The sequence below is a fragment of the Electrophorus electricus genome, chromosome 1 (assembly GCF_013358815.1).
Source record: "Electrophorus electricus isolate fEleEle1 chromosome 1, fEleEle1.pri, whole genome shotgun sequence".
NCBI lineage: Eukaryota > Metazoa > Chordata > Actinopteri > Gymnotiformes > Gymnotidae > Electrophorus > Electrophorus electricus.
In genome coordinates, this window is record NC_049535.1 from 12,868,232 (window position 1) to 12,895,318 (window position 27,087).

Consider the following 27,087-nt stretch of genomic DNA (forward strand, 5'->3'; position numbering starts at 1 on the left):
GCAAGTCAGATGTGACAGAACTATGATCTAATAATGCTGATAACTTATGTAGACCCCCCCCCCACTAAAATACATCCTCAAAATAGAATACCATCTGTGAATACCACTGTTTTGAACATCAACACACTCCAAGACTTCCTGTCCAAAGACATGACTAGCTAACATTCACTGGATTGTATCAGGTATCCTAATCATATTAAAGTTTGTTTAAATACAGTATATTGATCCTGTGACCAATAATTTTAGTTGTTTCTTTAAATTGACACAAACACACAACCCTCTGAATAGGTCTGGGTAGCTTGGACTATGGAAACCCAACAAAATTTCACATAATCAGCATGTTAAATTTAGCCCTGCACTCTTGGTTTGTGAGCTGTAGATCACATCCTTGTCCACTTTTCCTGCTGTCTGTAGAAATGAAAATAAATCACCAAGTCTCTCTAACATTGTTGGATGTTTAGAGATCTTCAGTCTCGTGTTCCCAAGAGGTACAGTGGTGGCCTTTTTATTTGTTTATTTTGGCTATAATGCATAGGACCATACTTTTTATCTATAGCCTTGTGGTTTCATAGGTTAATATTTGGGAACATTTGGGACAGTCCACATCAATTCATAAATAACACCACATTTGCAGATATGGAGTAGGGAGTTTCAAAGTTAGTAAAAAAACCTTCTTTAAAAATATCAAATCAAATTTGGTCATGTATAATTATACACAGTACAACTTGCAGTTAAATGATTTTACAGCAGTCACAAAACAAAGACAGCCCCATAAGATATAGAGGAAATAAATGCAAGGAAAGTACATGAGTATAATGTATAAAAATAGCAGATTAGGAATTAAGAATCCTGGAATGTGTAAATAGAAATCAAAGTGTGAGAGGTGTGGCTAAAGTGTGAGAGTATAAAGGGAACCCAAGTTGTGTAGGTGTTTGGCTGTAATGTTGCTACATACGAGCTGCAGCACTGAGCTGGAGGTAGAGATATCATGGCTGAGTCTAGATCCCAGCTGGAGGTATGGAGAGATCAGCCCTGAGTCTAGCTCTCTGAGCTGGAGGTAGATACAGTTCCCAGTACCATCTAGGGCAAATGAGTTGACAGGAACAAAACATTTCAGTGTGATCCATTATAAAGTGTCAGTAAACCTGTAGTTTAAAGCCTTGAAGATGATTTCACTATCAGGCATGTGGAGTAGATCTTAGATCTCTGACCAGTGACATCAAAACCTCTCCTCTTCATACCAGAGTCCCAGACCTGCACCAAAAACAAATTTAAATTAACATTCAGCTTTGGTATTTCCAGTTAGCTAGCAAACTAAGGAAAAAATGCAAATCAGTTAATTTCCCTGAGAGGATCAACAAAGTTCCCTTAAACTACAAATTCTCTGACAGGATGGTCACAACTGACCTCCAGTGTTCCATTTCCACCCAAATGTTCCAAACAGTAACGCATGGGCAACAACAAATATGGCCAGCATAATCAAGACACAATATAATAACCCTAACTTACCAAAATGGGAACCCAAACGCAGGGCTTAAATAACCAAGACAATGATGCACTAATCACACACAGGTGAACATATGAACAGGGAGAACCAAAACAAGGACTGGAATCAAGGAACAGAAGAGGGGCAGAGAAAATAAAGCCAAGAAATGGAACAACCCAGAAGCAAAAGGAAAACAGACAACAGGGAAACTATGGAAACAGGGATGTCAGGAGGGTGGCCATTCATGACACACATAATTTCAAAATTAGGCAAATGCCATGAGAATAGGATGTATATTTCAGTTTCATATTAGGATTTAACAAACAGTTGAAAAATTGCATCTCTGTGTTTAATAACATATAATTGAATAGTTATCAACTGTAAATCTGTGTATTATTTTATCACAAATAAAATTAATAAAATTTTTGATAGCAGATAACAGACTCAGAATTTTAAATTTTACTGAATAGCACAGCCTATTAGTGGAAGGAGCTGATTATCATGTTCAGCATGCTGGAATGTGAGAGCAGTTTTTTTTTTTTGACAACAAAACCTAAGAGTCTGACCTGGGCCAGAACTAAGTAATGAGACCAAGACTACAAGACTCCAAGACTCCAACTGATCCCAAGTCACAAGTCTTAGAATCAGACCACAGCCATGCTTTGTGATTTTGAGACCACTGGAGACCACATTTCTGCTTGAGATTATTTGGATTCAGCACTTAGTAACTTACATTCATATGTCACTATTCTGAGTTATCATCAAAGCAAAACTGTATGCATCTACATGTGCTGAAAATGTCTGCATTGTGTTTGTAGAAATGTCACATGGTCTGCTAAAGGATTTTCATTTCACATTTCACTTTGCAGAAGAGAGTGGCGTCTCCTTGCTGCAGCTGATAGGAAGCCTACCGCCCAATCAGGTCACACGTGTGGAGGGCCCCGACGGCCGTGTGGCCTACCTGTTTGAGGGACGGGCCAGCGCAGGGCTGCCCGCCCGAGCACACCTGCCCAGCCCCTTCTACCGCGACTTCTCCCTGGTCTTCCATCTTAGGCCCATCTCTGATGAGGCAGGGGTAATCTTTGCCATCACCGACTCTGACCAGAAACTCATGCATGTCGGAGTGAAACTGTCAGCCGTCGAGGGCACCACCAGGAGGGTGGTGTTCTACTACAGTCATCCAGGTTCCAATAAATCGGTAGAAGTGGCCAGCTTTGAGGTGCCCCACCAGCCCGGTGAGTGGAGCCACTACTCGTTAGCTGTGAACCAAGACCAGGTAACCTTCTATGGGGACTGCAGCACCGAGCCTAGAGTGGCAACCTTCGAACGCTCGCCCGACGACCTGCAGCTGGACATGGGGGCGGGGATCTTTGTCGGACAAGGTGGAGCTGCTGACCCCGACAAGTTCAAAGTATGTTCAACACCCCTCAATGAGCTGCTAACACCCCCATGTCCTCTGTATAATCCATACATGTGTGTTTTGTCGGTGTTCCTCTTAGGGCTTGTGTGTGTGTGTGTGTGTGTTGTGTGTGTTCATCTTAAGTCTCTTGTGTTTGTTTTGTGTGTGTTCATCTTAAGTCTCTAGTGTGTGTTTTGTGTGTATTCATCTTGCGTCTCTTGTGTGTGTGTGTTGTGTGTGTTTGTCGTAAGTCTGTAGTGTGTGTGTTCGTCTTATGTCGCTAGTGAGTGATTTGTTTGTGTTAGGACTTGTGTGTTTTGTGTGCGTTTCCCTCAGGGTTCTAGTGTGTGTTTTGTGTGTGTCCTTTTAGGGTTTAATCTCTGAACTGAAGATAGTGGGTAACCCAAGTGCAGCTGAACGCCACTGTGATGAAGGCGATGACGATGACGATGATGAGGATTATGTGAGCCATATGCATACATAATATACTCATGTTTTTAAATAGTTCACACGCTCCTCAGGTCAAGTTCAGTTCATACGAAATATGCTTCTCTTATTTTCTTGAAATATATGCTCATGTGGTCTGTGCATTGAGCATAGCGAGAGCCTTCCACTTTCTGGGAGCCTCTTATGTCCCTGAAGAAACTGGATTCTTTTAAGGATTTGTGTTCCTTCCTGTCTTGGGTTCTAGGGCTTGGAGGATTATGGGAGTGGTTTGGAGGCGCAGATACAAAGTAGTAGGGTAAACCTTTAACATTGCATTATTTTCATCATATATTAATTACTTAATTCAGTTATTAACATAATGAGCAAACAGCGGTTTAAAGATGTCAAATAATGACGACCAGCCAGTCAAAATGAGTCATCTTACAGAAACAGAAGCAACTTTAAGTGTGAATTTATTTCAGAGTCCTTCCTCCTTTTTTGAACCCCTGCCTCCACCCCCTGTTTCATCGTCCACCCGGTCCCGTCTGGATACCGATGACACGGCGAGAGAAACAGGTCCGTTCACTTAAGCTGTGCTATAAGACATAGTCAGCCATATAATGCTATAAGCCATTTGGTTTCCTTTATTTTCTCTATGTTATGCACCATAGTCTGTCTGATTTGGTTTAGGTTATTTTGGCTGTGTTATGCACCATAGTCTGTCTGATTTGGTTTAGGTTATTTTGGCTGTGTTATGCACCATAGTCTGTCTGATTTGGCTTTAAGGTTTATATAATTGTAGAAATTATTTTTCTTCAGAATTTGTTGTTACAGAGACAATACTACATTCAATACCTCTGATAAATACTCAAGGAGGAAAAAGTTAATATTAATATCTTGGATTAATCAGGTAGTATAGGGTCTAGATTAGACTGCTGGCTAAAATTGAGGATTATATGTAAAGATACTGCCCTCTTGTGGGCAGTAGCTGTACTTCTACTATATGCCACATGCTATATCCCTATAGTAATCAGAAGGTTGCTGGTTCAAACCCCACCACTGCCAAAGTGCCATGGTTGGGCCCCTGAACAAGTCTTTTACCATTTAACTGCTTGAATTGTATTCAGTCATAACTGTAAGTCTTTTTGTATAAAAGAGTCAGCTAAATGTCATAAATGTAAATGTATATATGTATCATTAGTGTATGAACCTTTAAGTTGACAACAGTCATGTCAAATTGTTTGATGGCTGTTATCTATTCAATCTCATTTATATTTGGGTGATACTGGTGATTTTTACAGCACAATAAAGAGAAAAATTCCTTTATAGTGAAGCTATAGTGAAGCTGCTTTCACTTTATGATTTCACTTAGGAGACGAGGATGACCAGATCTTAGTGGCATCCAGAACTATTCAAGGGAGTAAAGGTAATGCTCATGTATGCGGTCGCGTCCTGCATAATATGTATCACATTGTGTGTACTACACACGGTGTCTGCAGTTGAGTTAGACCTTGAGTGCACCCTTACGCTCCTCGTTGCACCTGTTCTTATGGGAATCTGTTTACATGTGCATAAGGCTTTACTTAAAGATGACATAAGTAACTACCTTCAAGAACACTCTGGCTTTAAGAACTCTCTGGCTTGTATGTGGGTTTGTCTGGCAGAGCTTAGCAACAACTTCACAATCGATCACAACAGTTTTAATGTGTCTGTCTATGCTCTGCACTGCATGTTGATCTGAGCTTCAAATGCCTGGTGAGGTGCGTTATGCATGAAAGGGTGATAAGGGCATTGTAATTCAAGCCTCACGCCTGTGGGGTGGTGAGTGTTGGGTCGTGCCGATCTTTACGCTGAAAGAATTGCGTTTCCTCCAGGTGATAAAGGAGAGAAGGGAGATATGGGGACTCTTGGTGACAGGGGCGCAGTGGGGTCAAAAGGCGAATCTGGAGACCCAGACCAGTCATCTCCCACTAAGGGTGGACTCCACAGAGAGAAGGTACACAATGTGTCGTCAGTGTTGACGCTGTCCACGTGGCGCTATATGCCACCTGGCGCTATATGCCACCTGGACTCTGTTTATGCTGCCTTTTGTTTTGTAGCCAGCGCCATCTGCTTTTTTAAAAAAAAAATTTAAATTAAATAATTTATTTTTTGGTTAGCTCAGTTCAGGTGTTTCCTGCCTCTGCCTCAATTAGTCTATGCATAAAAACCCAGTGTGTTCTTTTCCTTGTTGTTGGTTGTTGGTAGTGTTGTTTGGTCATGTTTCTGTTTCGTTGTCTTTCATCATTCAAATAATTCCCAGGTTGCAATTGTATACTGCCTCAGTGTCTCACCTAGGCCATGATACAGGCTCACTCTGTGTACTGACTGGAAAACGTTTACAGTGCCAAACATTTACCTTGGGGGTATTCCAGAAAGTGGGTTTCACAAAACATAACCTTGAACTTTAAGTTGAACTAAGCTATTGGTTCTACATGCATTTACTACTGAAAACGCAATTGGAATTTGGGTCTATGCTATAAGAAATAAAAGACTGATAGTAAAATTCATAGTGTTAAACTCGCCAAGCCGCATGTATGTTAAAAGTCTGGTTAATTAAATTTATACGGACAATTTGTTGACTTTGATGGGTTTATACCTAGGAAAACATCTGAGTAAGCTGAATGGTCTGCGTTTTTAACAGACCAACACCAAGGTCAGAAGGACATGCCTGTGTAATATTCAGCACCCTCTAGAACATCTAAAGTAGCAAAAAAACTATTAAAAGTAAAGCGAATCCTGATGCGTAGCCTATAGTTGTAGTTAAAGCGAGGGAGAACCAATGATTCTGTCGTCTGGCATGTGAAATGCGCCGGTGAGGAAGAACGTTCAAAAGGTCGATAAGTGTAAAGGGCAAAAGGTACTTAAGTGAAAAAAAAAATGTCATCACTGTAATAAATCATTTGAGTTGCAACATTAATTAAATCCTCTAGGCACAATTCTAGCAACGTTTGCATTCCAATTCCAACATTCTGCCAGTATTCTGACGTTTATCTCTTGTTTATCTTCAGTAAACCTGCTATATAGCAGGTTAGCTTCACAGTGTTGCCATAGCAACTAACCTAAATTTATTCTGAGCCCAGTTTTTGGAACAGAAAGCCTTGAGTTTCCACAAACCCCGAGTTAACAGAGCCGGGTCAGTTAACTGATTCGGGTTAGTTGCTAAACTCACTTTCTGAAATAGCCCCCTGGCCCACAATTATGTTTAATATCTACAACATCCCTCCCAAGCCAACAGGCAAATTTAATTAGTTAAATCATCTGGGTTATGCAAAATCATGGAAAGACTTTTATTTTGTAAAACGACTACTTCTGTATAGGAGCCCATCCAGTGTCATGTCTTTTATCATTGTAATTAGTTATTCACGTCTGTCTTGTGTCCTCAGGGTGACGGAGGAGAGAACGGAATGAAGGCATGTACCTTTTAATTATAATGCTTTAAATTATATGTAATTAAATGTAAGTATATCAAAGATTTACTGAACTTTATGAATGTTCTTTCTGTACCTGTGGGTATTACAATCAGATAACACAATGCCCGCTGTCCTGCAGGGAAGTCCTGGTTCAGGGTATCCTGGCTCCAAAGGCGATCCTGGCCCACCTGGGCCACCCGGACCACCAGGGCCACCCGGGCCTGTTGCAGAGGTGATCCACCCTGGGGAAGGAAAGGTGATTGAGAGGCTGGTGGGACCTCTAGGTCCAGCTGGTCCAGACGGACCTCCAGGTGCACCGGGTCCTTCCGGACCTAAGGGGGACAGAGTGAGTGGCCTGTAATTCCTTTTAACGGTTAAAAATTATACACACCATATGGCCAAAAGTATGTGGACACCCTGACTAACTACTGAGTTCAGTTTCAACCACACCCATTGCTAACTGGTGTATAATATCAAACAGTGGCAGTAGAATGGATTGTACTGAAGAGCTCTGTGACTTGTGTCACAGGATGCCACCTTTGTTTACAAGTCACGTCATGAAACTTCTACCCTGCCAGATCTGCCTCAGTCAGCTTTAAATGCTGTTTTGTGAAAGTGAAGGGTCTAGGAACCGCACAAGCTCACAGAGCAGGGCCAGCACATACTGAAGTGTGTAATGTCAAAATGGCCTGTACTCTGTACATCACTCACTACAGAGTTCCAAACTTCCAAACATGCAGATATTGCTGCATGTAGTGGTGGGCCTAAATATATTAATGCCAGGGGTTTTGGAAGGGGATATCCAACAGGTATAATGGCCAGGTGTCCACATAGGTGTCCATTTTGCCTTATAGTGTACATCCTTGGCTACTATATAATAAATATAATGAATTCCTGTTATTCTTATTATATTAAATAATTTTAAATAATGTGGAGAACTGTAAATGGAATTGCAGCATATCTAGTACCTTTTAGTAGTTTTACAAACCTTTTCTCTGTTATTTTGTGTAACAGGGTGATCCTGGAGAAGATGGCAAACAGGTAAGACATTCATGGCATGTATCTGATGCTTTTATCCAAAGCAACTTACAGTTATGACTGAAAACAACTTGAGGCTTAACGGCCTTGCTCAGGGGCCCAACTGTGGCAACTTGGCCGTGGTGGGTCAAGTGCCTTAACCACTAAGCTACCACAACTAATGAATTAATCAGTTTCTCTTGTTTATATTTAGGGGCCTGAAGGACCTCCTGGATTTCCTGGTATACCTGGTATCCCTGGACCAAAAGGACACAAGGTAGCTGTTTAGGAAAATATTAAATTACTAAATTGGATATTATCCTCCACGTAATACAAACATGCGTCAGCGTCACAGAATAGATGGGTCATGAGACAGAACAGGTCTTGGCAGGTATCTGATCATTCTCTGTCTTCTGCAGGGAGAGAACGGAGAAGGCAGTCCAGGACCTAGAGGCCCTCCTGGACCTCCTGGACCCCCTGGGCCCACTCACTTAGACCGGGCAGTAAGTAACAGCGATTACAATACCGTGTTTCGGTTGACACCACCCATTTGCTTTGATGTACGATGCTCAACATAAATTACATGACAGTCGTTTATCTCCTATACAGACATTTCTTGACATGGAGGGCTCTGGTTTTCATGACATGGAGAAGTGGCAGGTATGTGTCTTACAGGATCACCTCCCAGCCTTAAACTGAGCTTTACAACTGATTTTTGTTGTGAGTAACTGGCATATGTTGGACTGGTCCCTGGGCTATTTTCTCAGGGTGTTCGTGGTCCTCCTGGCCCACCTGGACCGCGCGGTCCTCCTGGCCCTTCAATGCCTCTCATTTTAGACGGAGTAGAGGGACCTGTAAGATTTGGTTCCCCTGGGCCTCCTGGTAAAGATGGACTCCCTGGACAGCCTGTATGTTTCGCTCTAACCATATAGTATTTTATTTCGAGATTCCAAGCTTTTAATAAGTGACTAGGTGAATGCTATTACATCTGTTATATTCTTTTTTTTTTTTTTCCTAATATAGGGGACACCAGGTTTACCTGGAAGTCCTGGTGCTCCTGGCCCACCAGGACTGCCTGGATCTAAGGTAAAGGATGTAATAAATGTTCTTTTATATCGTTTCAAATGTCATGCTGTCCATCTTAACATGTTTCCCTGTATCTCGTAGGGAGACTGTGGTGAACTGGGTTCTCCTGGGGAATCTGGAGAGAAGGTAAAACACAGCAATTAACGCTATGGCTCTTCACGACCGTAGGCAATCCTACAGATATAATGAAATTTACATTTTAGAATTTGAACCAGACATAAATTTACCAATGCATCCATACTGACATCCTATTGGTGTAGATTTAGTGTTAGTATTTTAAGTTGGTAGGACAGAGTGTGTACACACTAGTGACTGTGTAGGGAATGATGTTTTTAAAAGGCTGGACAAAAAAGTTGTTTATGCTACTTAGTTGCTTCTGTTAGCATGAATATGTATGCTTGGGAGTTAGGATACTAAAGAAACTCTAATCTAATATTGATAACCATACTAAGTCTGTAAGGATGTGGAAACATTATCAAGCCCAGCCCAAAGTATAATCCCTGCAGGACTAATTTTGAATCGTAACTCCGATGGGTGCACTCTTCTCATCTTAGGGAGTTGATCTTGTGCTGAGACTCCAAGACATTTCTTTATGCTTTTCTTGTTCTAGCATGACTCCATCTTTCCCCCTTTTCTCTCTCTCCTGGTTCTATAACCTCTGGGGCACTAGTGAGGTATCTGGTGCTACATGCTAATTACGGCATCTTGCCTTGTGTTTGATCTTTGAAAATAAAAGTCACAGTGGACTGATATATTAATAAAAATTAACTTTTATTAAAGAGTGCTTAATGCTTAAAGATGCCTAAAGTATTAGTGGTGTTGAAAAAAAGCATCACTACTACATATTGGTACTAAGAAAGCCTCAAACATAACACTACAATTGAAATTAGCATTTTAGCAATTATCATAAAGGTTAAATTAGGATTTCATTATGATCGTAGAATACTTCTGAAAGGTTTGTGGTGAGTTTGAAGTATTAGACATGTACCATTACCATTACTAGAGTATTTTAGCTTCTACTGACTGACACATGTATTTCATCACCAAACATATCTGCTTTATTCTTAATCGTATTCAAACTTCAAAGTCTCTGTCATTATGTCAACAATTATGAACTCTATGCATTATAATATAAAATAAAAAAATATTCTAAAAGTTCCAGCATTATCTAGCTCCAGCAGAATGTTAAAAACAAATCACCCACTATGGGGGGCAGTTTAGTCATACCTGAATATTGAGGAGTGAACTGACCCTCTTGATGGTCATTGTGGTTGTGACCCTAAACTAAAATCCCCATGTTTACCCATATCTCTGACTTTTACTAAACTAGTGCATATTTGTTATCTGACAACATCAGATCAGTAAATCTTAAGCACAGACAAATTCATAAGCCCAGACTGCCTCTTTTGACGGTATACATTATAGACAGTGGCTAGCTAGCCTGCCCCTTTTATTTAACCTCTTCCAGTGAGTCAGATGTTACCATGACAATCGCGGAATAATAAGATCATGCAGAACCATAAAAGTTGTGCTGTCAGAACAATGAGCCAACATGGAGCAGTTTGACCAAAAATGTTTTTTATTTATTTATTTTTTAAAAATTTTATTTTGTTGCATACTATTATTTTGGCTGCTGTTTAGTTTTATTTATGAATTCCAAATAGTTAATTTTAAAAAATTTATATAAAACCATAATCTGATTTTCTCTGATGGTCTTTACTAAGTCATTTAGGACTAAGCTATATGCAATTAGCCTAGCTATTTTAAAATGAAATGGCTTTCTGACAAAATAAATACAATAGATTAGTAGCTAAAGCCTTTGTTGTCTAGTAGGCTATTGCACTCTGTTAGATTAATTAATAAATATTTGTGTGTGTGTGTGTGTGTGTGTGTGTGTGTGTGCACATACACTGCAGATCAAAAATAGAGAACAACACACAATTTCCTAAATGTCAAGGTCACTGTGTAATCCTATGTGAATTTATCCTAACAGGAGTAAAAAGCAGTATTTTAAGCTTATTTCATGAGTTGTATATATTCTAAAGCACAGTATAAAAAACTTAAATGAGATAACTGAAAAAGAACACTGATCAAATTTAGAGAACACTTTCAGATAGCTGCAAGTTATTCATGTTAATCTGGCACCTGGTGCTAATTTTCTTAATTATCTGACAAACCCTATTTAGCTGGCAGCCTAACTTTCCAGTTTTCAGTTTTCAGTCCAGTTTGACTTTGCAAGATGGTTAGCCGTTCCAAAGTGACTGAAACCCTCCGGCAGCAGGTTGTCCAGATGAAGGCAAAAGGGATGACCCTATCAGCCATAGCAAGAGACGTTTATCATTCCAAGTCTGTGATTTCTAGAATATTGCATCTTTACAACATCACAAACTCATTCAAGTCCCCCAAGAAGGCTGGTCGCCCACGAAAGACAAATGCAAGAGAGGACAGGATAATGCGGAGAATGTCCATGGGTAATCGGTTCAACACTGCAGCTGGAATTGCTAGCCGGTTCAGCACTGAACAGGATAAGGATCTGTCTCGTCATACAGTGTCTTGACATTTAAGAGCATTTGGACTGAAAGCCCACTCTACAGTGACAAAAGCTCTCATTAGCAGAAAGAATCAAAAGGCTAGACTATCCTTTGCTGAGGAGCATGTTGTGTGGACAGAGGAGAAGTGGTCCAGAGTTCACTTTAGTGATGAAAGCAAGATTAATTTATTTGAGTCTGATGGGAAACATTGTCGACAAACTGGGGAAAGTCTGAACCCAAAGTCTGTAAGGAAGTCAGTGAAAGGTGGAGGAGAAAGTGTCATGGTTTGGGGAATGTTTTCGGCAGCAGGAGTTGGACCTCTCATACAGCTACATGGCAGAGTGAATGCAAGTGTGTATCAGAACCTTCAACAACACGTGGCTCCTTCCTTGCGTTCATCACTCAATCAGCAATTTTCATGCAGGACAATGTTCCCCGTCACACAGCATAACGGGTAAAGCAGTTCCTTGAAACTGAAAACATTGAAACAATGAAATGGCCAGCTCAGAGTCCTCATCTAAACCCAATAGAAAACCTCTGGAAAGTCCTTGGTGACAAAGTTATGGCCAAGAAACCCACAACAGTCCTGAGCTGTGGAAGAGATTGCAAGAAGAGTGGACCAAAATCACACCAGAGCAGTGTGAGGGACTAGTGATGTCCTATAGCCGCAGATGTGCTGAAGTCATTCAAAGCAACGGCCTGTACACTTCCTACTGATTGGTGACTGTAACCTTCAAAAAATTTAGTTGTAATCTTTCTCTGTGCTAAAGTCATTGCTATCGTCATTTTCTAATCATTGTGTTTTCTGCAAAATAAAGATTTTATGTTGAAATACCTTGGTTATTTTGTAAAACACTGTTCTAGTGGCATGGTATACCCCTAACAAAAAATTCTTCAAATGTTGACCAATGAAGATTACATTATTTCTGAAAAAATCAAGTGTTCATCAATTGTTCTCCTGTGTGTGTGTGTGTGTGTGTGTATGAGACAGACAGATTTAAAATTGTAGTGAAGTACACAGAGAAACATTATAAATGGTATAAATAAGAATGTTAAATTCAAATGGTCAAAATGACCATTGTAGGAAGTGTGGAATTTGGGCCATATGTGTTAAGTATGCCACTGCCATGCACAGTGTGCATTGCATTCGAGCCCATTACTGCCATGCATAGTGTGTGCTATGATACATTATAGCTCACTACTGCCATGTGTGTTACATTACATTAGAGCCCATTACGTCCATACACTGCGTAATACACATTTTCCTAATATATATATATAAAAGACATGATGACCCTGAATGATGCATGTGTTTGCTTAGCACTGTGTTAACCCACATGCTACCAGACACAAACAAAGACCATCAGCCTTTAATCATGTCATTCTCATTCTCATGACAGAACAGAAAAAAAAAAACTTTTTTTCAAAGTAATTCAGAGTGTTTCACCGCCCTTGTTTTGAGACACTCCTGCACAGTTTAGCATTTCCTCTGTGTTTCCCCTGTAGGGTCCAGAAGGCACTGCAGGGCTACAAGGAGATCCAGGACAGGTGGGCCGGGCAGGTCTACCTGGACCTATGGGCCCCAGGGGACCTCAAGGGCCTCCTGGACCTCCTGGACCCCCTGGACCCATCATCAGAGTTAATAAAAGTGTGAGTTAATAAAAAACTGCCTTTTAATATACATATGAAGGTTCAGTAATTTTATTTTTATTTTGGCATATTAAAAGTGCTTTTCAGAGAGGCCTCCATAACTGTCCACTGTGTGTGTGTGTGTGTGTGTGTGTGTGTTCAGAGTGGAGAGGAGTCTGAACTTGTTATTCAGTATGCTCCTGGTGTGATGGGGCCTCAGGGCCCACAGGTAACTTATTTGAGTTATATAATTCTCCTTCACCTTGGAAGTGACATCATTATAATTACTTTGTAATTACCTCTCCAGGGTCCACAAGGAATTCCTGGATTGCCGGTGAGTTGCACGGCACATGAGTATGAATGCAAATAAAACCACTATAAACACAACACTGTCTTGTCATCTCCAACTTTCAGGGTGTGACAGGCTTACCTGGAACCCCAGGTGAGAAAGGCAGGGAGGGTCCCGAAGGTCAAAGTGGAATTCCTGGACTCGATGGCTTCCAAGGACCACCAGTGGGTTACATTATTCACAGATCTGTCTCTGCACTGAGCATACCAATTAGCCTGATAAGTCATTGCAACATAATAATTACATAAGAAGATTTTCTTGCTCCTGTCTCAATCATATTGCAGGGACAACCAGGCAAAAAAGGGGTGAAAGGTGACCGGGTAAGTGATCACTGCTTTATTATCATGGTCCATAATGAATCTGGGGCATTCTGATTTAAGCAGCTCTCTGAATTTGTATGTGTGTTTTAGGGTGAGCCTGGCCAACCTGGAGGTCCCCCTGGGGCCCCAGGACTTCCTGGCCCTCCAGGACCTGTGATCTACAGCACTGTAAGTTTAGACATTTTCATGGATCATGGCTGTCACTTCCAAATATTTCAAAGCAACCTATACCTGTTTTTCACTTTCTTTGTTTTTTCATGGAACATTTTTGTGTTTCCTACACTCTTGTGTTTCCCACACTCTGGAACTGTAAGTGTTCCCAACATGCTTTTAAGCTTTTATTGTGCTTATTGCTACCAAACTTCTACCAACAATTTAGAGTCAGGTTTCTCCACGGACTGGAAGTTAACCCTCACCTGCCTATTTCAAGAGATAATGCAGACGATAATGCCGTTTCTAGTGTTATGAGTTAAACAGGTTTAGTCTATTAGGTAACTGCCAAAATACTGGTTTGCCATTGCATGAGGGATATATGGATGAGGAGAAGGCCTTGAGCCACAATCAGACAAGCAACTAGTCATCCAGTGCCTCCATCATCGTCAAATGATGCCTCCTTTTAAAACTAGAAATTGATGTAATAAAGAGAAATTGCCATTGTCTTAATTACAGCAACTACTGCTACTATACTTGCAAAGAAAAGCCAGATTTCACAAGAACACCAAAGTGGACAAAGCACACATTGTGTGACCCAACTTGCAGAAGTTGGTCGTGACTTAAACAACTACTGTCAGCCAACACTGTATGTGCCCTCAACTTAATGGCAAACTACCCTCAGACAGTATGCTGCCATAACCACAATGGTACAACTGGAACCAACAAACTGCTGCTGCATTAGTCATAGATAGAAGATAGAAAATACAAACATCAGGCCCACACCGCTGTGCCTCTTGGAAGCAAAGGCTGGAAACCAAGATAAAGCCAATGTGGATGGAAGTCAGCAAGCCTATAGACCTCCAGAAGGGCATAAAGATCAAAGACGGTGCCTGGCTATGGAAGAGATAAATAGTTATGTATGGCCTGAAGTCTGCTAAACAAAGGCTAATAGCACTGGTATCAAGACTACAGAGATACACAAAAGAAGGAGTGACCAAAAGAGTGAATGCCCACTTCTCCATAGAACCAAAGTATCCCCTCATTTACTGAGCAACAGAACCCTGACTGTGGATCAAACCAGAACAGAAACAGTGCTGGAAGAGCATGTGGGAAAATGAAGTAACACATTACACCAGTGCTCAGTGGTTAAGAGATCACAAAGCAGAGCACCAAAATGGTAACAACACCAGAGGCTCACAGCACCACCTTCTAACAGACAATGTTGTCCAGCAAGACTCCAAACCCAGACAGACCAACCTAAGTGTTGTGTGCTCTGATTCTAAGAAAGTATATGATTCAGTGTTGCACACCTTGATACTTGACTGCCTAGCCCCTTCAGTAGGGTCAGTTAGGGTGCACTCAGACTTTGCTTCGATTAAAACAAACCCTGGTATGACTCCTTTGTTCTATAAACACACATCATAGATTTATGTATCATTTTTCATTTTAGGATGGCAGAGCAGATGGAATCCATGGACTAAAGGCAAACATTAATAATGATGCTTTTTTCATCTTTAATCAATATACATTTTTGTGCAATCATATATTGGTGGATTATTGTAATAGTGAATGGTACTATGTAAGGTTAACTATGCCATGCGTATAAAATGTATACTGTATCCTTCCCAGGGTGAGCCTGGTGATCCAGGGCAAGCAGGATTGCCTGTAAGTTTTGATTTGGACTGAACATATTTGTAGTGACTGTTCTAAAATAACAATTTAGCGGGTTCTGCTAGGGTCCAAATTAAGTCTCTACAATTTAGCTGTAGCTTGGTGTTATTTGTCAGAGCTCAGGATAATAGTTTGGCAGGTTAGGGATGTAGCCACAGTGACACAAATGCACAAAGGACCACACTCTGGTATGTAGCAAATGTGTGATCTCCAGTAAGAAACCTTTTCATTTGAATATCATCAAGATACCATAGTAGAGTCAGTCAGTCCACAACAGGTCCCAACCACCAAATCAAGCACAAAGTGCCTTCATGCCACCACCATGATCAGTAGTCAGCACCTTGCCATTTCTCTTGGCAGTCAGGCAGTAGACCCAATCTTGGTCTCCAGGAGTATAGTCGTCACACCAGGTGGGAACTAGAGTCTAGCAGTGCTATTTTGGTGCAGATATTCAACATCAGCCTTCTCATACAGCTCAGGATCTTCCACAAGCCCAGATGCAGTTGGCAGTCCCAATCACTAATATCAGTGGATGAGTGCTATGTGGGAGGCCCAATCGAATCACTTCACTGTGCTGTTGCTCTGTACTTGCAAGTGCAATGGTGCTTGTCTTTTTCATCCTTAGCCACTAGCAAACCTCACCAATATACCCGTTCCCTGAAACTCTGGCCCTGGCACTGTACAACTCTGCAGGGGTCTGAAACATTTTTTTCCACTTGGTTCTCACTGATGGTAGTGATGCTGTCATTGGGGTCCACATTTGCCCTGCTCTACTTGATGACTAGTAGATTACTACTGAGGCAAAGTGGATTTCAGCATGTGTAGTGGTAAAGGGTCCCAAAATATCCAGCTCCATGTGATCCATGGAAGCTCCCATCAGCTGCTGTGTGCCTGCTGTGTGCCCCATCACAGTGTGTGCCTGGTGGGTCCATCCTTTCTCAGTAGTGCAGGGGTCACAGCAGAGGCTGTGCAACTCAATGTCCTGACAGTGCATTGGCCAGTAGAGTTTCCCCCAAAGCTAATTGGGTATATTAGTAACTTCCGCGTGCCCTCCAGAATGAACTGCAGGAGGTCTGTAACCTTCATTGATCACTGTCACTTTCAGCACAGAAGACAGTCTTGCAATGCAAGTGTGTTTAATTCATCTGGAGGAGCCACTTCACACACTCTGTTTGATTACAATTCTCCACATTCCTTTCCACCTAATCCAAGATAGGGTTGCTCGCAATTGCTGTGTTATGTAGCTCATGTCTGTCTCACTGGTTCACTTGAGCAATAGGATCAACCAGCACTGCAAATCCCTGCCTACCCCAGAATCCTGAAATGGTGAAGGCAGCAAGTCTGAGCTGGGGGCCTTTATACCTATATAATAATAAATAAGTGGCATCAAAACTATTTTAAGAATTAAGTAAGTGGTTTGCCAGCAGGACATTCAAACATAGCACTTGTGTCAAAGCTAATAAAACGTTTGCATCCGTTTTAAATAATATTCTCTTGAATAATAAATAGAAACTGATTAAAAATTAAATAACTCATAAATTAGATAAATGATCAAATAAAAAAAATTAGACACAGTGACTTATTAGGCTGTAGTTTCAGACACATGCCTACCTACTGTCTGCCTACATATAGACTATTAATTGTTTTCTATTTACATTTTCAATCAATTTAAACCAGTATTATGCTTTTCCAGGGTCCAGTTGGACCCAAAGGTGACCAAGGGATCCCAGGGTTACCAGGTGAATCTGTTAAGGTATATTATATATCTTAAACATACTTTAAATGGCAAAATTCATGTGAAGAAATCAAGTAAACCTGAACTTGAAGGCAGTGGTTTCTCTCTCACTTCCTGGATCCATTCTGTTTAGGGTCAGAAGGGTGAGCCAGGTCAGCTCCTTGGCCCATCTGGAAGTCCCATTTACATTGATGGATGGACTGGAAAACTGGTGATGTTCCCTCAAACCTTGACTAAGCATGCAGCATAAGATGTAGCATAAGGCAAAATAACCATGTTGGCATTTACAGTAGAATTTCTCATGGTAATTTTGCTTATTGATCTCTTTTTTACAAGGGTGAACCTGGACCTCCAGGACCAGTGGGACCTTCAGTATGTTTTGTCTATGCCATTTAAAAGAATATTACACACAAAAAAACTATATACACACTAAGAAAATAGTATTTATCCTGTATATTAATTACTTCACTTAATCATTTTATAATTAATTGTGTTGATAGTTCAGTCCAGTAGAAAACCATGATTTATTTTCTGTTGTTTCCATCCAGGGTCCACAAGGTCCTCCAGGGCCAATGGGAGAAATAGGAATACCAGGAAGACCGGTGAGTACATCAGCACATGAGCACTGCATTGTATTATTAGTGGATAATATTAAAATGTTTACCTTTAGTACCTTTTACTAAAGGTTTACCTACTACTACTGGTAATTCTAGGGTCGTCCAGGACTAAATGGAAATAAGGGAGAAAAAGGAGATTCAGGATTTGGACCAGGTGGACACAGATATGGATATCCGGTAATTATTGAGTAACTGCAGTATGTTCTCAGACAAACACTGGTATGTCACATCTTGTTAGAGCTGATAGGGATTTATGGTTGTTTTTAGGGACGCCCAGGTCCACCTGGACCTCCAGGCCCTCCTGGACCTCCAGGACCTGTAGTACCTGTGAGCAGGGTCAGTATGACTAACAACGTGATACTGCATAGACAGGAAAGTATCCTCTACTTGTGCAATTGGTTATACATGTTAGTGTTATACTGGAGCTGCATATATTTTGGTTGTATCCAAATGTTGCAAAATTAACTTAATAAGAGAAGAGCTGAACACTCTGTGACACTGTATTAAGACACCTTTTTTTTTTAGGGGTATGATGATTCCAGACTTCACTATGGTAGGTTTGACTGTCAAATTGGTCATCACATTAGGTGTACACATTCCAGCTGGGGATAATAGGAGTATTAAATATTTTTCTTACAGGCAGTAAAGGAGAGAAGGGTGAGAGAGGTGCTCCGGGCATACCGGGTTTGCCAGGTACAGGTTAAAAAACAACACAACACTGCAGCCCTGAGCTTTAAGCCTCTCATGAAAGTAGAGTGAGTTTTCCAGTTCTACTGCAGGCAGCTATATAAATACCAGGCTTTCCTAATAGTCCTGTCAAAATCTACTGACATGATTTTTTTTTCTTTTAAATGTCACAGGACTGACTAGCAGTTTTGACATTTATGCACTAAAGGTAAGTAGATGCCAACCAAACTGACTAATAAATCTTATATATATATACACACACTACTGACTAACGTTAACATGTTGTCGAAGAATGAATGGAAGGGTGAACAAGGCTCTAAGGGGCAGAAAGGAGAGCCAGGAGGTGGTCAGTACAGTCCCCATTATGGACCAGGAGAAGGTCGACTCGGAAGTCCAGGACCTCCGGTAAGACTTTGTGTGAACTGTCACATGACCTCACGCATGTCCAGTGAATAAAAGTTACCTTACCCGTCAGTTACACCTAAGGTTTGCTCTGCTAAATAGGGCCCTAGAGGAGAATCAGTTGCTGGACCTCCAGGGCCTCCAGGGCATCCTGGACCTCCAGGAATTGGTTATCCTGGTCGACCAGGAACTCCAGGTCCTGCTGGACCACCTGGACCACCGGGACCAGCAGGTCCAGGAGCACACAGACCTTCACAATGTGAGAAGCACAGAAACACATTGCTAATACTCTGGATTCTAGAAGTAATACATTTAGATTGTTCTAGTTATGCATACTGTATGTATATCATATACAACTGCCAATAACATTAGACTATTATAATCACAGTTCATAGTAACACATGTGTAATGTTTAGCAATCAATATCCCTGGACCTCCTGGACCTCCTGGTCTCCCTGGAATTCCTGGACAATCATTTGGGGTAAGTTAATTTCTCTTTACCATCTTATAAAAACTGGCCATAAATAAATATTTATATAAAGCTATTTAATCATTACCCGATACATAGGTTAAAGGTTTTTTAAATGAATTTAAAAACAAAAGATAAAAGATTATCATTACCTAACACTTGGCAGTGATTGTTAATATTTATATAATTGTATAGTGGTATTAATGATATACATTTTCTTGTATAACTGTGCATGATAGTTGTCATTTATAGTGTAGAGAAACCACAGCTCCACCCTGTGCCAGCTGATTTACAAATTAATCAAATTTTGAATGATAGAATTTACTGAATATAAAATATATTAGCAGTCAATAAACTATTAGATAGTTTCTTCATTTAGATAAAACTTTTTGGTTAATTAGTTAATGATCAAATTCCTATTTATTACGGATTTTATTATAGTGGTATTGTTTATTTCCCTGCACTTTCAGACTTTGTTCTTTAACCTCATTTTCATCACTTCAGGTCATGGTGATGAGGTCTTTTGACACAATGGCTACTGCAACTCGACACCATCCAGAAGGCACGTTAGTCTATGTCATAGACAACACGGACTTCTATGTCAGAGTGCGGGATGGTGTCCGGAAAGTCATGGTATGACACCACACTTCCAACAGTAGTATGATCGACTATTTCTGTGTCATTGTCTCCAAGCTGCATGTGTCCCACTTCACTGTGTTTTTATTGGACTATTTCAGCTGGGAGAATATACACCTTTCCCAAGCCCTGTGGTGAGTTTAAGACCAATATTTATTTTCTTGCATTAAACTTGTAGAATATGGTAGTTAATCCTGGACAGAAGTCTTTCCAGAGTGCAGCACATCCACGCCCCTCAGTCTTTGTATCCCTCTGGATCCCTCCATAGGACAGTGATATTGCTTTGTATCCCTCTGTATTCCTCTGTATCCCTCCATAGGACAATGATATAGCTTTGTATCCCTCTGTATCCCTCTATAGGACAGTCATATAGCAGTGGTGGAACCCCCGCCGGATGTGCTTTATTCTCCAGACTCCTCCGTTATAGCCCCTCCCCCAAGACTTTCCCCAGTGCCTGAAGGACAGCAGCCCGAGCTGCCTGATCCAGACCGCCACCCTCCATATGACCTACGATACTCCACCGATCTGAGACATCCTCTGCCAACAGACCCGCGACATTCAGATCCCCAGTACTCAGGCCCACGGTACTCAGACTCACGATACTTGGACCCTCGTTACCCTGCCCCAGCTGGTTCAGCTGAGCCTGAGCCCAGACACCAGCCCCACCAGCCTCATGGCAGACACGCATACCATTCAGGGTCACGATACTACGTCACACCAGTACACCGGCCCATAGCTCCAGAAGCCCGGGCACCCACCCACACACACTCCTCCGGCCCAGCGGTCAGTACCGTATCGTACCATTACTTCCTCTGCTTCCTCTCTGCTGAACAGACCTTGTGAGAGATTAGATATTTCATGGAAAAAAAAACATAAAAAAAGACAATTATTTGTATCAGAGTAAAGTAGAATTATAAAGTGGAAATATTATTGTTTTATTAGAAGAACATGTTTAATCATCTTATGCATTATTCCAGTAAAGTTTGCATTTCCCAAAATAATTTTCTGTCAAATGCACAATTTTCCAGGTACAGGTTACAAAACATTTTTTATATAAAATGGATATTTTAAAGCCTTGGAAATAATTATCTATAGAAGTACTTTTGCAAACATTGTGACCTTTGATTTTTTTTCTCTGTAGTTGCACCTCATCGCCCTCAACTCCCCTAAAAAGGGAGACATGCAGGGGATTCGAGGGGTCGATCACCAGTGCTTCCTCCAGGCTCAAGCTGCTGGGTTTAAAAGCACGTTCAGAGCCTTCCTCTCCTCTCAGCTCCAGGACCTCCACAGTATAGTGCACAGAAATGACCGCCATCACATCCCTGTTGTTAACTTGAAGGTGTTTGTCACCTCCATTCATCCAGACTAAAGTACATGTATTTATTATATACAGCTCCAGAAAAAAATGAGACTACAAAATTATGAGTTTCTCTAGTTTCTAATTGATGGGTTTGACCAGGCTGAGCAGTTTTGTTTTATTCTATAAACTACTTGCAACATTTCTTCCAAAGTCCAGATAAAAATATTTTATTTATTTTAGAGCATGCTTTTTAATGAAAATGACTAATGGTCAAAATAAAACAGTTACAGAAGCTTCAGACCACAAATAATGCAAAGAAAACAAGCTCATATTCATTTATAAACAACACAGTACTAATATTTCAACTTGGGATAAGTCAAGAAATCAATATTTGGTGGAATAACCCTGATTTTTAATCAGTTTTCAAGCCTCTTGGCATGTTTTTCACCAGTCCTTCACATTGCTGTTGGGTATCTTTACACCACTCCTGGCACAGAAATTCCAAGAGCTCGGCTTTGTTTAATGGCTTGTGACCATCCATCTTCCTCTTGATCAAATTCTAGAGGTTTTCAGTGGGGTTCAGGTCTGGAGATTGAGCTGGCCATGATAGGGTCTTGATCTGGTGGTTCCTCATCCACACTTTGATTGACCTGGCTGTGACAGAGCATTGGCCTGTTGGAAAAAAATTAAAAATCAGAGTTGGGGAACATTTGCAGAGCAGAAGGAAGCAAGTTTTCTTCCAGCACAGTTTTGTAAGTGGCTTGATTCATGTGTCCTTCACAAAGATAAATCTGCCCGATTCCAGCCTTGCTGAAACACCCCTAGACCATCACCGATCCTGCACCAAATTTTACAGTGGGTGCGAGACACTCTGGCTTGTAGGCCTCTCCAGGTCTCCGTCTAACCATTACATGACCAGGTGTTGGACAAAGCTGAAAATTGCACTCATCAGAGAAGACCTTACTCCAGTCCTCTACGGCATAATCTTTATGGTCTTTCACAAACTTCAGTCTGGCTCTTCTTTGTTTCTCATTGAAGAGGGGCTTTTTTCTAGCTTTGCACGAATTCAGCAATGCCTCCTGAACCGTCCTCGCTGTGCAACTCACCCCAGCTGTTGCATGCCATTCTTTTTGTAGGTCACTTGAAGTCATCTTACGGTTAAGTGACATTCGAATGAGGTGGCGCTCATCGCAGTCCGTAGAGTCGTTTTCACCCTCTGCCAGTCTGTAGCTGTTGTTGTCCCATGTGTTTGCTCCTTGACCTTGGTCTTATTAACTGTAGTCTTTGAAATTTTCAAGATAGAAGCAACCTAATGCTCACTGTATCCTTCTGCCAGAAAAGCTACAACTGAACCCTTCTTTTCCCCATTAATACCCTTGCTTTTTAACTCTTTTGGCATGGTCTGTAGCTGTATTTTGATTACATATACTTTTTGGGTAGCGCTAGCACTGCTTTTCCCATCTAGCTGGTTCTATAACAAGGGGATAGTGATGACAACAGCAGTGGTTTTTATACTGTTGCTCGTTAGAATAGGATTTTGTTAAGGTGATCACCTAAGTAGAATGAGGTGTGTCTGTGAAGGAATGCAACAAACACCTGAATGGAATGGCTCATGTAAGAAAAAATTGGAGTGGTCTCATTTTTTTCCAGAGCTCTGTGTGTGTGTGTGTGTGTGTGTGTGTGTGTGTGTGTATATATACACACACACACACAGTTATGTGCAAAATAATAGCAGTCTAACATCGCTAATGTATTTAATTACTGATTTTGGCAGAAAAGATAATATAACATGGGGAAAAAAATTCATGACTAGGTGCAGCCGAATAGTGGGCAACCAATAGAATCAACAGTCACGACAATGCATGCTGCTAATTGGGTGTCATTGACTCATTTAATGAACTGGCATGTTCAAATTAATAGCAGTGTGGAGTTCAATTAGTGAGGTCATTCATTCTATGAAGAAACAGGTCTCAATTATGGCCCTTATTTAAAGGAGGGCAGCAAATGTACCTGGTGGTTTTAGCCCTTGCTCAGTGAAGTAAAATGGGTCATTCCAGACTTTGTACCGAAAGAGAAAGAACTTTGATCAAGAAGTTGATTGGAGAGGTGAAAACATAAAGAAGTGCAGAAAATAATTGGCTGCTCAGCTAAAATGATCTCAAATGCTTTAAAATGGCAAACAAAACCAGAAACATGTGGTAGGAAAATAAATACTCCCACCCGCGTAGATCATAGAATAATAAGAATGGCAAAGAAGCATCCAATGATCAGCTCCAGGAAAATCAAAGAAGATCTTCAGTTACCTGTGAGTACTGCAACAATCAGAAGATACCTATGTGAAGCCAAACTATTTGCAAGAAATCCTCGTAAAGTACTATTGCTGAAAAAAAAGACGTGCTGAAAAGGTTACAGTTTGCCAAAGAACACACTGACTAGCCTAAAGAGAAGTGGCGCAACATTCTATTTTATTCTATTGTTCTTAAAGGCCCCAGACAGCTTGTGAGATGACCCATAAACACTGAATTCAAACCACAGTACACTGTGAAGACTGTAAAACATGCAGGTGCAAGCATAATGGTTTGGGGATGTTTCTCATACTTTGGAGTCTGTCCCATTTATAGCATATCAGGCACCACGGAGCAGTTTGAATATATCAAAATTCTGGAAGAGGTCATGTTGCTTTATGCTGAAGAAGAAATGCCCTTGAAATGGGTGTTTCAGCAGGACAATGACCCCAAACACACCAGCAAGCGAGCAACATCCTGGTTCCAGACCAACAAGGCTGATGTTATGTGAATACCCCAATCCGATTGTGAATTTGTGGAGTGACATCACAAATGCTGTTTTTGATGCAAAACCCAAGAATGCAGAAGAACTGTGGAATGTAGTCCAGTCAGCTTGGGCTGGAATATCTGTTTCCAGGTGTCAGATGTTCGTTGCCTCCATGCCACACAGATGTAAAGCAGTTATCAGAAATACAACTAAATATTAGTTCAGTGATCAACAGAAAAGCTAAATCTGTAAACAACTTTCAGTTTGTAAATGAAAATGAAGACAATGCAATTTTTTGGAACAGCCTATTATACTTTTTCTTCATTTTCAGTTTAAAAATTCATATGTTGTTCATGTTTTCATTTGGAATTGAATGTGCAGTGCTCCCAGTGCCTTTGTGTATATAGAAATAAATGCTATTATGAGGATTTGAGCTTTTTCTCAGTTGTTTTAAACACACTGCTAATATTTTGCACATAACTGTATATAAATATTGAGTCACTGACATTTTCTATATCACTGATGTTTCTGTATCTTCTTCCTCCAGGATGAGGAGGTATTCAGCAACTGGGAGTCCATCTTTAATGCCTCAGACGGCCGGATGAGAGAGAACACACGGATCTACTCATTCGACGGCCGAGATGTCCTTGAAGACGACGCATGGCGAGTCTTAACCTTCACTCTTCAGAGACCTTTCCCTGAGCACCTTTGTCCCAGGCTGGAGTTTCTGTTCTTACTGCCATCTTTTCTCGCAGGCCAGAGAAGCTGGTGTGGCACGGTTCATGCGTCGCCGGGCTCCGGCAGACAGACAGCTACTGCGAAGCATGGCGGACCAACAACCATGCCGTCACTGGCATGGCCTCCTCTCTCCGAAACGGCCGCCTTCTCCAGCAGACTGCACGCAGCTGCTCCAGTTCCTACGTTGTGCTGTGTGTGGAGAACAGCTACATTGCCTAATGAAAGCTTGGGGGGGGGGGGGGGGTTCCTTTACAGCTGCCTCAGAAGAACAATATACACACACACATGGTTCAAAGCCATGACTTCCTGTTAATGTACAGTACTCCAGTAGTACTCTCCTGTACTCCAGTAGTGAAAACAAAATCTTAATTTCCAACAAATACTCACACCTTTGGGATTGAGGGTACACAAACCAGCCAGTTTATTACTAACTCTGTGTAGGTGTATAAGTAGTGAGTCCATGCCCAGTGCATACAGCTCTTCAGTTTTTGAGCACAGTAGACACTTATCCATAGCAGCTTACAATTTCAAGCATATCACAGGAGCAGGAGAGTGTAGTGTTAGGAGTCTTGTCCAAGGACTCTTATTGGTTCAGCATAGAGCACTTGCCCAGATGGGGTTTGAACCCTAGTCCCCCACAGGTAAGGCAGCATTGTTAGCCACTACAGTATACCCCTGAATGTATTCCCACAGCTACCATCTTAATGTTGTGATGGGAATAGTCCACCACCCAAATCATAGTCAGAAAATGGTTGGTTTGAAATGGGGTAGCGGGATCTCCAATCTGTAGTTGTAGACTTGTACCTATTAAACAAGTGTAGCTAAAATGTACCTATTATACAGGTGTAGCTAATAAAGTGACCTGTAAGTCTAGGTACAAGGTAGGAGATTTTAATAGAGAGGTTAGTAAATATATAACATTACAAAAATTCTAAATATGCAGAAATTAGGGGTGGGCAGTCAAACACAAAGGTGCAGTGTGGCTGTAGGTTTACATTCCAAAAACTATCTGGTAAAAATCTTTACCTCAGGACTTCAGTACCTATGGAGGACTCAATGTCTACATATTTTTATTTAACCCTTGAGTTAAAAAAAAAAAAAGTAAACCATTGTGTGGAAAAGTAATTAGATTTAACTATGGGAAGGACACAAAATTAGATCTGTCCCTAGTTTCAGTACCTTTGACTCAGTCACAACAAACCATATAATCCCTATAAAAATAAACGGGAGATTCTCGACTCCTTCATCTTACTCCACAAAGTTAAACAAGGCTGAATGAGGGAAATGCTTGTTAGGTTTGCTTAAAACTGTACAAATCTGTACCATTTTTTATTTATCTTACAGAAAACTCTCAGGCGAGGCTACAATTTGGTCCCCGAATACCAGTTCAACCACACAAGCTCCTTGCCAAAGAGCATAACCATAGTAGTAGATAGCCCACATTCCAGCCCACATTCCACCCTCTTTAGTATATGATTCATTTCCAGGTTGTTTGACCACCAGTTACCACCAGTTCAACTAGTAAAGAATTCTCTTTATAAATCAATTTCTTTTTAGAGCTAAATGCAGTAGATGATGCATTTAAAACTAAGTTCATTAAGGTGGAATTTTTAAGGTGCCTTCACAAACCAGACCAAAGACATGGGCCTTTTAAGGTCTCAAGCTTCACTGAATTATATATGCACTTAGTTCATTACAACTGCACCCAAATGGTCTATAATTAGTGTAAGAAATACATGTTTTTTTAATGTTAATTAACACTTGTTTTGCATCTGTGTCAAAATTATTTTTGACCATATCTGTGTAACAATTCTTCATTTCTGTACTTTTCCACTTAAGCCTTTTTTTTTTTTTTTTAGATTTATATTTATTTTGAACACAAGTTTAACAGTAGAAAGCTTTAAGTACAAGAGTTTACTGGTCAATTGCCAATATTGTTGAGTCTACTGAACTACAGTACACTTCTAATGGATTATGACCACAACAAACCTGGAAGCCATTTGTATATCATATGTACTGTAATTTTTATGAAACTAATAAACAATGAGAATCTCTAAAATATGTATTTTTATTTATTATGCTGCTAAACAATTACACTTGAAGCTGTTCACTGAGTAATGCTCTTCCAACAGATTATGAAACATTGTATGTTTGCCTACTTGTCAAAGAGTGCCTTCTATTCCTTTGAGCTCACAGTTTCTTGCATTACAAG

General features: G+C 40.8%; 1 protein-coding gene across 6 annotated transcripts in view; it reads left to right on the forward strand.

Moving 5' to 3' along the window:
- The window catches only part of col18a1b (collagen type XVIII alpha 1 chain b), a 39,104-nt gene extending 13,991 nt beyond the window's left edge, over positions 1 to 25,113 (forward strand). For 5 of the 6 annotated variants that reach the window (XM_027020167.2, XM_027020166.2, XM_035534386.1 and 2 more), the window contains 41 exons: positions 2,356 to 2,897; positions 3,256 to 3,348; positions 3,577 to 3,627; positions 3,794 to 3,887; positions 4,684 to 4,737; positions 5,186 to 5,307; positions 6,737 to 6,763; positions 6,903 to 7,109; positions 7,778 to 7,804; positions 7,995 to 8,057; positions 8,200 to 8,283; positions 8,390 to 8,440; positions 8,548 to 8,688; positions 8,804 to 8,866; positions 8,948 to 8,992; positions 12,904 to 13,047; positions 13,190 to 13,255; positions 13,334 to 13,360; positions 13,441 to 13,539; positions 13,660 to 13,695; positions 13,786 to 13,863; positions 15,299 to 15,331; positions 15,478 to 15,513; positions 17,213 to 17,272; positions 17,388 to 17,465; positions 17,591 to 17,626; positions 17,803 to 17,856; positions 17,968 to 18,048; positions 18,139 to 18,207; positions 18,397 to 18,424; positions 18,511 to 18,564; positions 18,732 to 18,766; positions 18,850 to 18,963; positions 19,063 to 19,219; positions 19,377 to 19,441; positions 19,934 to 20,062; positions 20,167 to 20,199; positions 20,426 to 20,848; positions 21,207 to 21,404; positions 24,685 to 24,800; positions 24,893 to 25,113. In XM_027020167.2, coding sequence (XP_026875968.2) covers positions 2,356 to 2,897; positions 3,256 to 3,348; positions 3,577 to 3,627; positions 3,794 to 3,887; positions 4,684 to 4,737; positions 5,186 to 5,307; positions 6,737 to 6,763; positions 6,903 to 7,109; positions 7,778 to 7,804; positions 7,995 to 8,057; positions 8,200 to 8,283; positions 8,390 to 8,440; positions 8,548 to 8,688; positions 8,804 to 8,866; positions 8,948 to 8,992; positions 12,904 to 13,047; positions 13,190 to 13,255; positions 13,334 to 13,360; positions 13,441 to 13,539; positions 13,660 to 13,695; positions 13,786 to 13,863; positions 15,299 to 15,331; positions 15,478 to 15,513; positions 17,213 to 17,272; positions 17,388 to 17,465; positions 17,591 to 17,626; positions 17,803 to 17,856; positions 17,968 to 18,048; positions 18,139 to 18,207; positions 18,397 to 18,424; positions 18,511 to 18,564; positions 18,732 to 18,766; positions 18,850 to 18,963; positions 19,063 to 19,219; positions 19,377 to 19,441; positions 19,934 to 20,062; positions 20,167 to 20,199; positions 20,426 to 20,848; positions 21,207 to 21,404; positions 24,685 to 24,800; positions 24,893 to 25,094 — 4,115 coding nt within the window. In that variant the 3' untranslated portion in view covers positions 25,095 to 25,113. The remainder of the gene's footprint in view (positions 1 to 2,355; positions 2,898 to 3,255; positions 3,349 to 3,576; positions 3,628 to 3,793; positions 3,888 to 4,683; positions 4,738 to 5,185; positions 5,308 to 6,736; positions 6,764 to 6,902; positions 7,110 to 7,777; positions 7,805 to 7,994; positions 8,058 to 8,199; positions 8,284 to 8,389; positions 8,441 to 8,547; positions 8,689 to 8,803; positions 8,867 to 8,947; positions 8,993 to 12,903; positions 13,048 to 13,189; positions 13,256 to 13,333; positions 13,361 to 13,440; positions 13,540 to 13,659; positions 13,696 to 13,785; positions 13,864 to 15,298; positions 15,332 to 15,477; positions 15,514 to 17,212; positions 17,273 to 17,387; positions 17,466 to 17,590; positions 17,627 to 17,802; positions 17,857 to 17,967; positions 18,049 to 18,138; positions 18,208 to 18,396; positions 18,425 to 18,510; positions 18,565 to 18,731; positions 18,767 to 18,849; positions 18,964 to 19,062; positions 19,220 to 19,376; positions 19,442 to 19,933; positions 20,063 to 20,166; positions 20,200 to 20,425; positions 20,849 to 21,206; positions 21,405 to 24,684; positions 24,801 to 24,892) is intronic. The other variant, XM_027020164.2, reaches the window with a different exon arrangement.
- Positions 25,114 to 27,087: the final 1,974 nt, after the last annotated feature.